The 12,619-nt window shown below is 46.7% G+C and overlaps 1 protein-coding gene across 2 annotated transcripts in view; it reads right to left on the reverse strand.

The window, feature by feature from the left end:
* Positions 1-1,536: 1,536 nt before the first annotated feature.
* The window catches only part of IL15RA (interleukin 15 receptor subunit alpha), a 57,306-nt gene continuing 46,223 nt past the window's right edge, over positions 1,537-12,619 (reverse strand). For both annotated transcript variants that reach the window (XM_037889401.2, XM_037889400.2), the window contains 4 exons: positions 8,161-8,190; positions 7,178-7,238; positions 4,569-5,290; positions 1,537-2,242 (listed from right to left, as the gene is read on the reverse strand). In XM_037889401.2, the coding sequence (XP_037745329.1) occupies positions 5,122-5,290; positions 7,178-7,238; positions 8,161-8,190 (260 nt within the window). In that variant the 3' untranslated portion in view covers positions 1,537-2,242; positions 4,569-5,121. The remainder of the gene's footprint in view (positions 2,243-4,568; positions 5,291-7,177; positions 7,239-8,160; positions 8,191-12,619) is intronic.

Genomic DNA, 12,619 nt, shown 5'->3' on the forward strand with positions numbered 1-12,619 from the left:
TCAGAATTACAGAGTCCGTCACTCTCCCCCCATCTCCCCCCAACCCACTTTGGAATCTCTTCAGTTCAAAGCTCTTAGTTCTCAAGTCATTCCCACCTCAGCTACTGGGTAAAGGATTTTAAAAAAAAACCCAGAAATTGTGCTTATTTTGCTACTTTGTGGTGTATAAAAGAGGGCTGAAAATTTTCTTTTGTTCATTTCTCCTCGTCCCACCCAAAAATTGCCGTTTACGTAGGACAGCGGTTCTCAAACTGTGGGTCGTGACCCCATTTTAATGGGGTTGCCAAGGCCAGCGTTAGACTTGCTGGGGCCTGGGGCTGAAGCTGAAGCCTGAGGTCCGCTGCCTCAGGCTGGTCAGGTAGTAATTTTTGCTGTTAGAAGTGGGTTGAAGTGCAGTGACGTTCGAGACCCACCGACTCAACACATTCAAGTCCTGTCTAGGCTGGAAGACTAGTGGAGCGCTAGTGAAATGGTGACAGCACAAGAACCAAGAGTGAAAACTGAGCTATTGAGAGGGGAGGGGATCGTTATTCACAGTGTTTAACGTTCTTAGTGTTGTTCTGTAGTTCTACTTGACTGCAATGCAATGCTTGAGTAAGATGTGGGAGAAAAGTTGTCTATGTTAAAAACTCTTCAGTTGGCAGAGCTGTACCCTGAGACCCGCCCCCACTCCAGCAAAATCAGAAAACACCACCGAAGGCATCTGTAAGTTTAAAGAAAGAAGCAAGGGGGGGGGGAAAAAACCCCACACCTTTCAGGGCCTCTTTATCCAACACGAAGACGTAAACAGGGGCACAGAGGCTCCTGTAGACAGAGCTTCGCAGGCGGCTGCTCTCTGATGACATGGGCCCCGAGTCCTGACTCCCACTCTACATTTCCAGTGGGAGCCGCGATCGGCCGAACCTGCGGACGCGGCAGGTAAATACACCGGCCCGGCCCGGCAGGGGCTTTCCCTGGGCAAGCGGCGTCCCAAGTTTGGGAAACACTGCTCTCGAGAAATCAATGAGGGCTGGCATAGGTACAGCTGGAGTTACACCAATGCAAACCCCTAGTGAAGACAAGCTACACGCTGTGCCGTAGAGCTTACCACAGTAATGTGTTGGTCTAAATCCTGCTTTACACTGGTGCAGCACATCAGGGGCTTGTGCTAGTGCAAATACATTGATATGGTTACACTGGTGCAAATGTCTCTGAAACAGACAGAGCCAATGTGATGAGGGTGGATGGGGAGGAAGTTACAGCGGTGCAGATATAGGCTGGTGTATTGGAACTCCATTGCTTTTAGCTGTTCCTGGAGACTGTCTTCCTTAGATACTCGTTGAGCTGGATTAATAATTTCTCTATCTGCGTGCGTGCATGGTATAAAGGGACCCAGGGACTCGGCTCTGTGCACTGATTAACCCCGAACATGTGCTTCTGAGCCAACTTGGGAGCCATTCCCTCTCTCCCATTTGACTATGCCACTATTTACCAACTTCCCAGCCCTTACGCCAGCTATTCTTACTACAGACGCTGAAAAAGGTACAGAGTGGCAGAGACTGTCTGTAAAAATATTTATTAGATTCAGTGGTGCAAAGCAATGTGTTAATGTATTGCACAGCATGAGGGAAAGGATTGGTGGATGAGGACGGGTCCAAGGTGGAGTAGGGGGCCATCTGAGAAGGAGCCCACAGAATATAAGGAGTACTTGTGGCACCTTAGAGACTAACCAATTTATTTCAGCATAAGCTTTCGTGAGCTACAGCTCACTTCATCGGATGCATCCGATGAAGTGAGCTGTAGCTCACGAAAGCTTATGCTCAAATAAATTGGTTAGTCTCTAAGGTGCCACAAGTACTCCTTTTCTTTTTGCGAATACAGACTAACACGGCTGTTACTCTGAAACCCACAGAATATAGGTACTTGCCCTCCCTGGGAGGGAAAACAGCAATGTAAAATATTTCCATTGCATTGGCCATTGACTGGTAACATCTGTAAAAGAGGTATGCTGGTGGTGGTGTGGTCCAAAGGACATCTGTCTCTTGTCTTCTGGAAGCACCTGGAACTTACAAGCATCTGAGATCACATTCTAACATGTCTGAAAGATTCCTGAGCAAACTATCATGGCTGACCCTGAAATAGTTAGATGTGGTTCAGGGTAAGTTTTCTGAGTCTCAGACTTGCTCTTTACTCAGGATTTTGCTGGTAGCAGAAGGAAAATAAGTTGTGTTCTTCATTTGATGGCTTCGTAGATAAATGCTGTCTGAAAGAGAGCGGATAACAGAGGTCATGGAACTGAGGGGATGAAAGATGGGAAAGACTGTAGGGTGTGTGTTCAGTCACTGCTGGACAAAGTTAAAATGTTGCTTTAATAAATGATTTAGGTCCATAGACACTGACACATGCAGGGAACAAAATGTCTTGTGTAATATTGTTGTGGGGCAGCTCCAGAGTCAGGTGGGGATTGCTGTGGGATGAGATGCATAAAGGTTTGGGCAGTTGGAGGAGATAACATTGGACATGCTTGTCAAAGGCATTTGGCAGGTCAGAGTAAAGATGGTGCGTGGTTGTTTTATGGACAGAGCAGTGCTTACTCCACAGACTTCTTGTCTCCTCCCCTGACCATCTTACTCACCAGGCTGCAGGTCTCCAGGCCTTCTCTACCCATCTTTCCCAGCAGCACACCCCACCTCACTTTACCTGATACATTTGGGACTCAGGGCTGAGCCTCGGTAAGCTCTAAATTACTGTCCAAATCGTGTTTCAGAATAAGAACTGCTCCAATACCTGGGGCTGCAAAATGGGGCCTGATTTTGATCAGTAGCCTCTAATTTTGCAGGCAAACTGGTTGCACTCAGCTACCTAACCAATTGACGATACCCACAATAATAGAGGCTGGTTTGGGGGTCCCTCTTCAAAATGAGATTCGAATCCTGGAAAGGAAACGATTCACAGAGTCTCTGTATCTAGAAGACTCCAAGATTTTGTTATATGATAGGCATGTTCCCCAATATCAGTGGTACGAAGTAATCTGGGTCGGTGCCCTCAGTAATATTGGTTACAGAGGGTTACCAGTGTACTGCTCCTCTGCATTCATCATAGTGCTTTGGCAGGAGGTTACAGATAATATTTCTCAGCTGCTTGATTGTTTCCTATTTGTTCCCCTGAATAATCCTGCCTGGGGATGGTGCAGCTCAGCTTTTTCCATACTCTGGAAGCTTTTGCCACCAGCTTTATTGTTTGCTGTAGGTGCGGGGGTGAAATACATACTGAGTGAAAGATAAAGGAACATGAGTGCTGCTATGGTGCAACAGACCAAGGTCCATCAGATTTGGCCACTATCTGAGACAGGTACTAACTCCTGGCACTACAAAGGGAAAGTGTATACCCACCAATAATGTACCTAACTCTGCACTACTATGCCATAGGGTAAGAGAGGAACTTCCTTCTGACTGCAACCAGTGATCCGTTTATGGCCCTGAAGCATGAGGATGGTTATCCCATATCTGTCTAGAGCACCTGCAGGTGCTATGTATAAGGAGAGACAGCTTTAATTCTTTTTCCAGTTCTTACTACGCATTTTTCTTCACTATCCTGCAAGAGCAACACAAGAACTGAGAGGAAGGATGGTCTAGTGATTAGGGCACTCGTCTGGGACAGGAGAGCATCAGGGTCAATTCCTGGCTCTGCCACAGACTTCTTATGTGATCTTGGGTAAGTCACTTAGTCTCTTGGTGACTCCGTTCCCCTTCTGTAAGCTGGGGATAATTAGCACTGCCCTACCCCCCAGATGGGTTGGGAGAAATATATATTAAAGATTGTGAGGTGCTCAGATACTACAGATGGCGGGCAAATAAATACTTAAGATACACCCAATGACAACAAAGGTTATATCCTTCCATCTGTTTTAAACTTGTGCCTTTTAATTTCATCAAGTTCCCTCTTGTTTTGGATTTATATGAAAGGGCCTCAGTGCTTGACAGACCTTCTCCGTTGTTTTAAATACCTCCATCATATCTTCTTATTCTGCCCCTTTCTAGACTACGGACTAGTCGTCATCTCTCTATGTAGGAAGGCAGCTTCCTCCCCTCTATGCCTCCATTCATTTTTTGTTTCTCTTCTCTAGGTCTTTCTTCTGTTCCATTTAGAGATAAGGTCACCTTGTTCATCTCTGTTTGGCAGGGCCAGATTTCTCCCAATGCCTTGTGCAGTCTAGTTTCAAATGACCGAACAGTGGGGATTCCAATACTTTCATTGGAACACTATTCCATTCATCCATTCACCACTGCCAGGAAGCATCTGGGCGAACTTCTAAGCTTGCTCGTCAAACTGATTTCAATTTATTTTAGGAGATTTTTTTTTAATCCTTATTTTAAACCTAAAAATGAAACTACTTCTTAAAAATCCAAGCAGATGCAGCACGCTCGCTTAAATAAAATCCCATTAGGTCTGATTTTCAGAAGTTCTGACCACCCACAACTCCAAATGACATCAATGGAAGTTGCAGGAGTTCTGGGTGTCTGAAAAATGAGACCTAATGTTTGTTTCTTTATAAATTAAGTATATATAAAAGATGTTTTGCAGCTCACCTTTATGTTCTCTCTGTATGGGTCCTAGGTGGTACTAAGCTGTGTTCTTCACTATCAGATCACCAACCGCTTCTTCTCTGGCGTGGACTTTACACTGCATATAAGAGGCCACCTGAAGTTTTTTCAGAACTTTCCACATGGACAGTTCTCCTTGGGCATTTAAACGCCCGTGTGACTTCTCTTTTGAAAGCAACCATTCATTAAAACAAGAATTAAGAGATATGTCCAAGTTATCTAGACACTCTCTTATGGGTACAGGATGTTCAATCTGTTCATACCTCAGCTCAAAGAACAGACCAAGTATGTAATAAGGTTTATGAGACCATTCCTATCCTCTCTTTGAAATGATGGTGGAACTGGAAATCAGATCCTCTGCATATCTGCCACATCTTAGAAATGAGGCTGTATTTCCAATCTCAAGTTGAGTAGCTGGCATGTGGTAATTGACAAGTCAGCGCCTAATGCAACTGGCCTGTTGGTCTTTGTAAGCAGTATGGATCCCTTGGCCCCTTTCAAGTTTAATGGATGCGCTGATTTCACTAAGTGTTATTATTCAACCAGTCGATATCACACAAGATGATGACATCATCTCTGTCCCTTTACTTGGTTGTTCTGGACCGTCTGAGCCATTGTCTTCTGGTGGTGTTCTGTCACTTTGTTCTGACTCTTCTCTGGTCATGGAAATGGCTATCACAGGCATCGTGTATTGTCGCCTCATGTGGCTGCAAAAGGAAAAATTCACGGGATCAGCAAAGGTTGGCGACTGCAGGCTAAAGGAATCCGCTAGGCTGTCTGTGTGCTAAAATGCTGGCCAGGAATGTGAAATGTCAGTGGGGAAACACGTGAATCACAGACAGTCTCAGTCTTTGATTATTGACTAATTAGATACCAGGCTGTGCTTCTGGGCTTCTTTGTTACATTAGGGCTTTGTTACAGCTCCAGCAGCATAAAGACATCTTGAAGTGGGTGTAAGATCTGACGTTTGTGTGTTGTCAAGGAGCCCTAGTGTAAATGAGAATCAAGCCCTCAGAAATTAGAGATGGAAAAGACGTACTTGAACAGTTTATTCAGGCCATCTACAGTCCCTTCAAGACAGCACGGATCTCGGTGTACTATATTTGTGAGTGCTCTACCTTGTCTAACTTTAAATGATTCATGCCGCAGGCCTTCTGCCACATTCCTCTGGAGGCTATTTCACAATCTCAGTAGCTCAGTAACTTGTTGTGAGTTTCCTGATGCTATTCTGGCTAAATCTTCCCTTCTAGATTTCATCGTCTAGTTTCACCCCTTGTACAACCCTAAATAATTCTCTTCCCTCTGTCATGTTTACACATTACAAATAAGTCAGTGATGGTTACCATGACCCCAGCTAAGCCAATGTTTGCAATAATTACCTTTTAATGTTTGCAAACCTTCTTGTCAACTGTCTGTAATGGGCCACTCTCTTACCACTTCAAAAGTTATTTTTCCTCCCTTGGTATCCTGCTGTTCATTGATTTATCTCATTACACTCACCTCAGACTTGGTAAAGCAACTCCCATCCTTTCATGTATTTATACCTGCTCCTGTATTTTCACTCCATGCATCTGATGAAGTGGGTTCTAACCCATGAAAGCTTATGCCCAAATAAATTTGTTAGTCTCTAAGGTGCCACAAGGACTCCTCGTTATTTTTGCTGATACAGGCTAACACAGCTACCATTCTGAAACCTGTCTCCAGGTTTCTGTCTCTCTAGCAGATGTAGGGCTGAATTTTGAAAAGTCACCTGCATTTTCGGGGGCACAACATTTCACTTACACGTAACTCTGTTGACTTGCCTACATATGTGACGGGGTTCACAAACTGGGCACTTAGCTGTCTCAATGACAGCGTTTATTGCCACAGTTAATTATGGATGCAGCTATTTATAGGCACAAAAATGGAGGCAGGTTAAAGTCCTCTTTAAAAATGGGATCTTTGGCCTTTCTTTTCCAATGAATCCTGACTGCCCCTTAAATAAATAATTATTGCTTTTTATTGCTCTTTTGAACTCTTTCCAAGTGTTATACTAAAAACCATGCCAATGCTGTGGAAGATCTCCTCATAAATAGGTTTTGTTTTAAAAATTTAAATAATAAAACATAAAAGACTGACGATAAAATAGGAGAATAGTTAAAAATACAAGCGATGGCCCCAGTGTTCCAGGTATCTTGCAATTTGGAAACTGTCTTAATAGCATCAAGGTGAATTTCACCCATGTGTAAAGGGCAAGTACAGAGCCTGTTCCCCAGTTAAATTCCAGTTAAACCCTATTTTGAGGACGTAAGCAGAATTTAAGAGCTGCCCTCAGCACCGAGGGGAATTTCACTCATCAGTGCTTATCGGCAGCTTAACTGATGTGTCCCCAGTGAAAATTTAATTACAGTCTCAGTTAGTTGGAGAAAGAGATTATGATTGAGACTGTCAAAGCTGCCTAGGGGATTTAGATACACAGTTTCACAATTCTTATGAGCGTTAATGGGAGTTGTGCATCTAAATTCCCTGCATGGTTTTGAAAAATCTCAGGCTGCTGCTTTCCTGCAACTTCGCTATACTGCATCATGATGTAATTACATTATTGGAATACTTACACTCGCTGTCTCCAGACACAACATAATACAACAGCTACAACGATCAGCAACATGGGAAACGCTGCCAGAGAAGAAAACAAAAACTAAACTCTTTTGTATTTAAAATAAAGACCAATGATGTGACATCTACATCTCGGAACCCCGGTGTCCTGGCCAAATTTGAGTTCTAGTAAACGCCTCTGCTCTTGGGGGAAAAGCACCAAAGGGATCTTTATTTCATTAACCAGTGAGCTGGTACCTCAATTTACATCTGATTTGCAAGATGACTCTTCCAGTAGCATAGTGCCCCTCCCCCCTTGGTCCGACCTTGGCTCAGCCATGATGTGGAGCGAAGATGACCACCTATTACCCTGACAGCACTGCTTTCTGCAGCACGCTGGATTTTCTTCCTAGGGCAGGGGTGGCCAACCTGGGGCTCCGGAGCCACATGCGGCTCTTCAGAAGTTAATATGCGGCTCCTTGTCTAGGCACCAACTCCAGGGCTGGAGCTACAGGCGCCAACTTTCCAATGGGCAGGGGGGGTGCTCACTGCTCTGCCACAGGCCCTGACCCACTCCCCCCTTCCCACCCCCTCCCCGGAGCCTGCCATGTCCTGGCTCCTCCCCCCACCCTGCACACCAGGGAACAGCTGATCAGGAAGTGTGGGAAGGGAGGGGGAGGCACTGATTGGCGGGGCTGCTGGTGGGCGGGAGGTGCTGGGAGCGGGGGAGCTGATGCGGGGCTGGTGACGTATTACTGTGGCTCTTTGGTAACGTACATTGGTAAATTCTGGCTCCTTCTCAGGCTCAGGTTGGCCACCCCTGTCCTAGGGGGTCTCCCATCCAGTTACCATGCAGATCCGATGCTGCCTAGCTGGAGGGATTAGATGCAATCCCAGCCTGAGCTGGATTTGGCGGCTGACGTGTAACAAACAAACCAAACCACAAACCACATCCTCTCAGATTTATAGACTATAAACCTTAATGTAGCAGAATAGTTCTTACCCACAGAAGAAAATATAACTCGGGTGGAAACTGTAAAAGAATATGGAAGAATGTATGTTTACAGCTGGATTACCACTCCACGGAAGCAGTAAGCCATACCTCCCTCCTGCCCACATTGCCAGCCCCTCCAAAAGCTGCAGAGCAACGCTGGAAGCAAAGCAAACCCAAATGCAGCACTACAGTGTGTGACTGCCGGCGGTGTGTGACTCACGTAGAGGGGGGCAGGGCGGTGAGAAGAGGAAGAAGGGGGCGGGGCCTTAAATTAGTGCCTGGTGTGTCATCGTTTCTGAGAGCCTTGAATTAATGGGTGAAGGGCCAAATTAGGCCTTGGTGCAACTCCAGTGACTCCAACAAAGTTCTGACCCCGATGCTAAGGCTGGATTTCGCCTTCTGATTCTGCATTAAGGAACCAATTAAAGCCAATTATGCCTGGCCCCTACGTAGGTACTCAGAAGACAGAGATGCTGGCAAGAACATTTCCACCCCATTCTCCTGCAGTTCCCCTCCCCTGAGCACAGGAGTCACGTCCTCCTAGTGGCCTTGGGCTGCTAGCACCCCAAAGGAGGTTGGGAACGGGGCAAAGAGGTGACAGGCCCTGGCTCCCCTACTGCCCCAGCAGGATACAGGACTGGAAGGGACTTCCTGGGTCATCAAATCCATCATATAAGCCTATTCATAGTAGAGCTGGCTGGCCATGGAGGGAGAAGCATGCTGCACCTCTGGAGGGGGGCAACAGAGAATGCACTCGCTCCAGAAGGCATGCAGCTCCTCGCTGGCCCCACTGCAGAGCTGAATGGGCACACCCTACACCTCTCTAAATGCATCCAAACTGCAGAGCACTGGGCACAGCACTTCACCTCCTTGCCCAGCATGCAGTGTGGCTCATGTGAATGACCTGGGATGAATTCTTCAGGGGCTATTTCTCTGTTGGTTGTTTTCAAGTCCTGGTAAGGCTATGTAGGTAGAGCTCCCCAGAACGTTAGAGATTTCCCTTCCCCCCACGCCACTTTTCAGAATTTCTCAGTGAGTATTACAGCTGTTAAAAAAAATCTGTGAATTTCAAAATTGGGAAAAATTTCAATGATTTCTGTGATGTCCCCCCCGATGGTTTTCAATCAGTTTTGTACAGTGAGTGAGATTTTTTGAAACTTTGACAAATGTTGAATTTTTTTGACCTTTTATTTAAAAAAGGGAAAATATGCAAATTTTTTCAATGACAAAAATGTTTCCCTTTCTTCCTCTACCAGACTGAGGTTGAGCGAATACTTAATCAGGACATTACTAAATTTTCATTTAAAACTATGGCCCAGTGCTGCCTATTTGTTTTATGTCACATTTCATTTACTTTATCATCATTTAGATTTCTAATTTCTTCAGCATTAAACTCCTGGTTTCAAACATGGGGACCTAAAGAAGAGCCTGGAACATACATACTGTGACAAAGTTCCTCCTCTGCCTTGGTGGGTCCTGCGCTTATTGGTGGATTTGCTCGCCTCAGAGATTCATGGCAGCCCTCAGTTTGGCCACTTTTGCCAGTGGCTCAAACCTGCCATTCACTCAGCTAACCTCATTACTGGCCAGCATGGGGAAAAGGAGGAGAACAATCCCCGCAGTCTCTGCTGACCCACCTAGTGGTTCGGGGGACAGGCCAGAGACCTTCCCCTCCGGTGGAACCCACAGTCCTGGTCAACTCCTCTTGTATCAAATAGGGAGTTGTGGGGGATGGGGGGAACCCGGGCCCGCCCTCTACTCTGGGTTCCAGCCCAGGGCCCTGTGGATTGCAGCTGTCTTCAGTGTCTCTTGTAACAGCTGCGTGACAGCTACAACTCCTTGGGCTATTTCCCCATGGCCTCCTCCCAACACCTCCTTTATCCTCACCGCAGGACCTTCCTCCTGATGACACCTGTACTCCTCAGTCCTCCAGCAGTACGCCTTCTCACTCTTAGCTCCTTGCACGCCTCTTGCTCCCAGCTCCTCGCATATGCCTAACTGAAGTGAGGTCCTTTTTAAACCAGGTGCCCTGATTAGCTTGCCTTCCCTAATTGATTCTAGTAGCTTCTTAATTGGCTCCAGGTGTCCTAATTAGCCTGCCTGCCATAATTGGTTCCAGCAACTTCCTGATTGTTCTGGAGCAGCCCATTATCTTACTCAGGGAAAAGGGACATGCTTAATCTGGGGCTAATGTATCTACCATCAATCACTCTCTTGTAGCCGCCTGGCCTGACTACCCCCCCACTCAACACCACAGGGTTGGGCAACTTGGGATGTCAGGCAGTGTACCAGCGACAAGCCATCTGCATTGCCATGGTGGCTTCCAGCCCGGTGTTGTATGGTGAGTTGGAAAGGTTGTAGAGACAGGAACCATCTGGTCACTTTTGCGTACTTTTCTTTATTTCGCTGCTTCCCCTGGAGGGGTGCATGATTGGTCACAAGGCTAAACCGTCATCCCAGTAGGTAATAACGTAGTGTTTCCATGGCCCATTTCACAGCAAGGCACTCTCTCAACCACTACATACTTCTGCTCTTTCGGGAGGAGTTTCCTTCTGAGGTAGAGGATTGGGTGTTCTTTGTCTCCGATCATCTGTGATAGGACAGCTCCCAATCCTGCTTCAGATGCATCTGTTTGTAAAATGAACTCTTTGTTGAAGTCCAGTGCTATAAGCATAGGGTTATAAGCATAGGGTTATTGCTGTCTGTAGATCTGTGAATGCTTTCTCTGCAGCGTCTGTCCACTTCACCATGTCCGGACCCCAGGCTTTTATCAGGTCAGTCAGGGGACTTCCTCTGGTGGCAAAAGGAGGAATAAATCACTGGTAGTACCCCACCACACCCAGGAATGCCCGGACTTGCTTTTTCCGATTCAGCCAGTGCCAATTTTGGATGGCCTCCAGTTTGTTCAGTTGGGGTTTGACCATGCCCCTTCCTACAATGTAGCCAAGGTATTTAGCCTCGGCTAGCCCTATAGCACACTTGGCTGGGTTGGCTTTGAGGTCAGCCCGTCTTAGCGTGTCCAGAACCGCTTCCACCTTTTTCAAGTGGGTCTCCTGATCGGGGGTGTGAATAATCACGTCGTCCAGGTACACAGCTGTACAACTGGTATGGGGCCACAGGAGCTTGTCCATAAGACGCTGGAAGGTGGCAGGTGCCCCATGCAGTCCAAAAGGAAGAACAGTATATTGAAACAGATCCTCTGGTGTAGAGAATGCCGTTTTTTCTTTCGCATCTTTGGCAAGGGGGATCTGCTAGTATCCCTTTGTTAAATCAAGGGTGGTCAAAAATCGGGCATTGCCCAGGCAGTCAACTAACTCATCGATATGGGGTATGCATCGAATTTGGATATCTCGTTCAGCCGGCGAAAGTCATTACAAAACCTAGTGGTGCCATCGGGTTTGGGCACCAATATAATCGGGCTCGACCATTGACTGTGGGACTCTTCAATGACTCCCAGCTCCAACATCCTTTTTACCTCTGCCTTGATCTCCTTTCTTTTTGCCGCTGGGACCCGGTAGGGCCTTAAAGTTATCTTTGCCCCAGGGTCTGTGATCATGTGGTGATATGCTTCAGTGGTCCGGCCCGGTTTGGTTTAAAACACGTCCTGGTACCAGTTGATCATCTCAGTTACCTCCTTCTTCAGATCAGTGGATATCCTGATCTGCTCATGGAGGTTATTTCCCTGGATCGGGGTCTCTTGGGTCACTACACACACCTCTCGCTGGTGGCAAGGCTTTAAGAGATTAATATGATGAATCTGTTCTTTTAGTTTCTGGCATCCTGGCAACTTGTAGGTTACTTCCCCCACCTCATAGGGTTCAACCACCTCATAGGGCCCCTGCCATTGGGCCAAAAGCTTGGACCATCACCCGATCCCTTGGTTGGAACTGTCGGACTTTTGCCTGTCAATTGTAATGGGTTCGCTGGACCTCCTGCGCCTTTTCCAAATGTTCCCGTACAATAGGGGTGACCCGGGCGATCTGGTCTCGCATCTGCAATACATGTTCAATTATACTTCTCCCCTCATTGGGTTCCTCTTCCCAGACCTCTTTGACGATATCTAGTATGCCACGGGGGTGGTGCCCGTATAATAATTCAAAGGGGGAAAACCCAGTTGAGGCCTGAGGTACCTCCCAAGTGGTGAACATAAGGTAAGGTAGTAGGGTGTCCCAATCCTTCCCGTCCCGACTTACCACCTTCCTTATCATAGCCTTGAGGGTTCGGTTAAACCTTTCTACCAGCCCATCGGTCTGCGGATGATAACCTGAAGTTCTCACGGTGTGTATATGGAGCAGTGTACAGAGGTCCTTCATTAGCTTTGACATAAATGGTATTCCTTGGTCTGTTAATATCTCCTTTGGTAGCCCTACTTGGGCAAAGATCCCCACCAGCTCTTTGGCTATCGTTTTAGAGGCTGTGTTCTGCAGGGGGACGGCTTCTGGGTAGCGAGCAGCATAATCCAGAACGA

The sequence above is a fragment of the Chelonia mydas genome, chromosome 1 (genome assembly GCF_015237465.2).
Source record: "Chelonia mydas isolate rCheMyd1 chromosome 1, rCheMyd1.pri.v2, whole genome shotgun sequence".
NCBI classification, from domain to species: Eukaryota; Metazoa; Chordata; order Testudines; family Cheloniidae; genus Chelonia; species Chelonia mydas.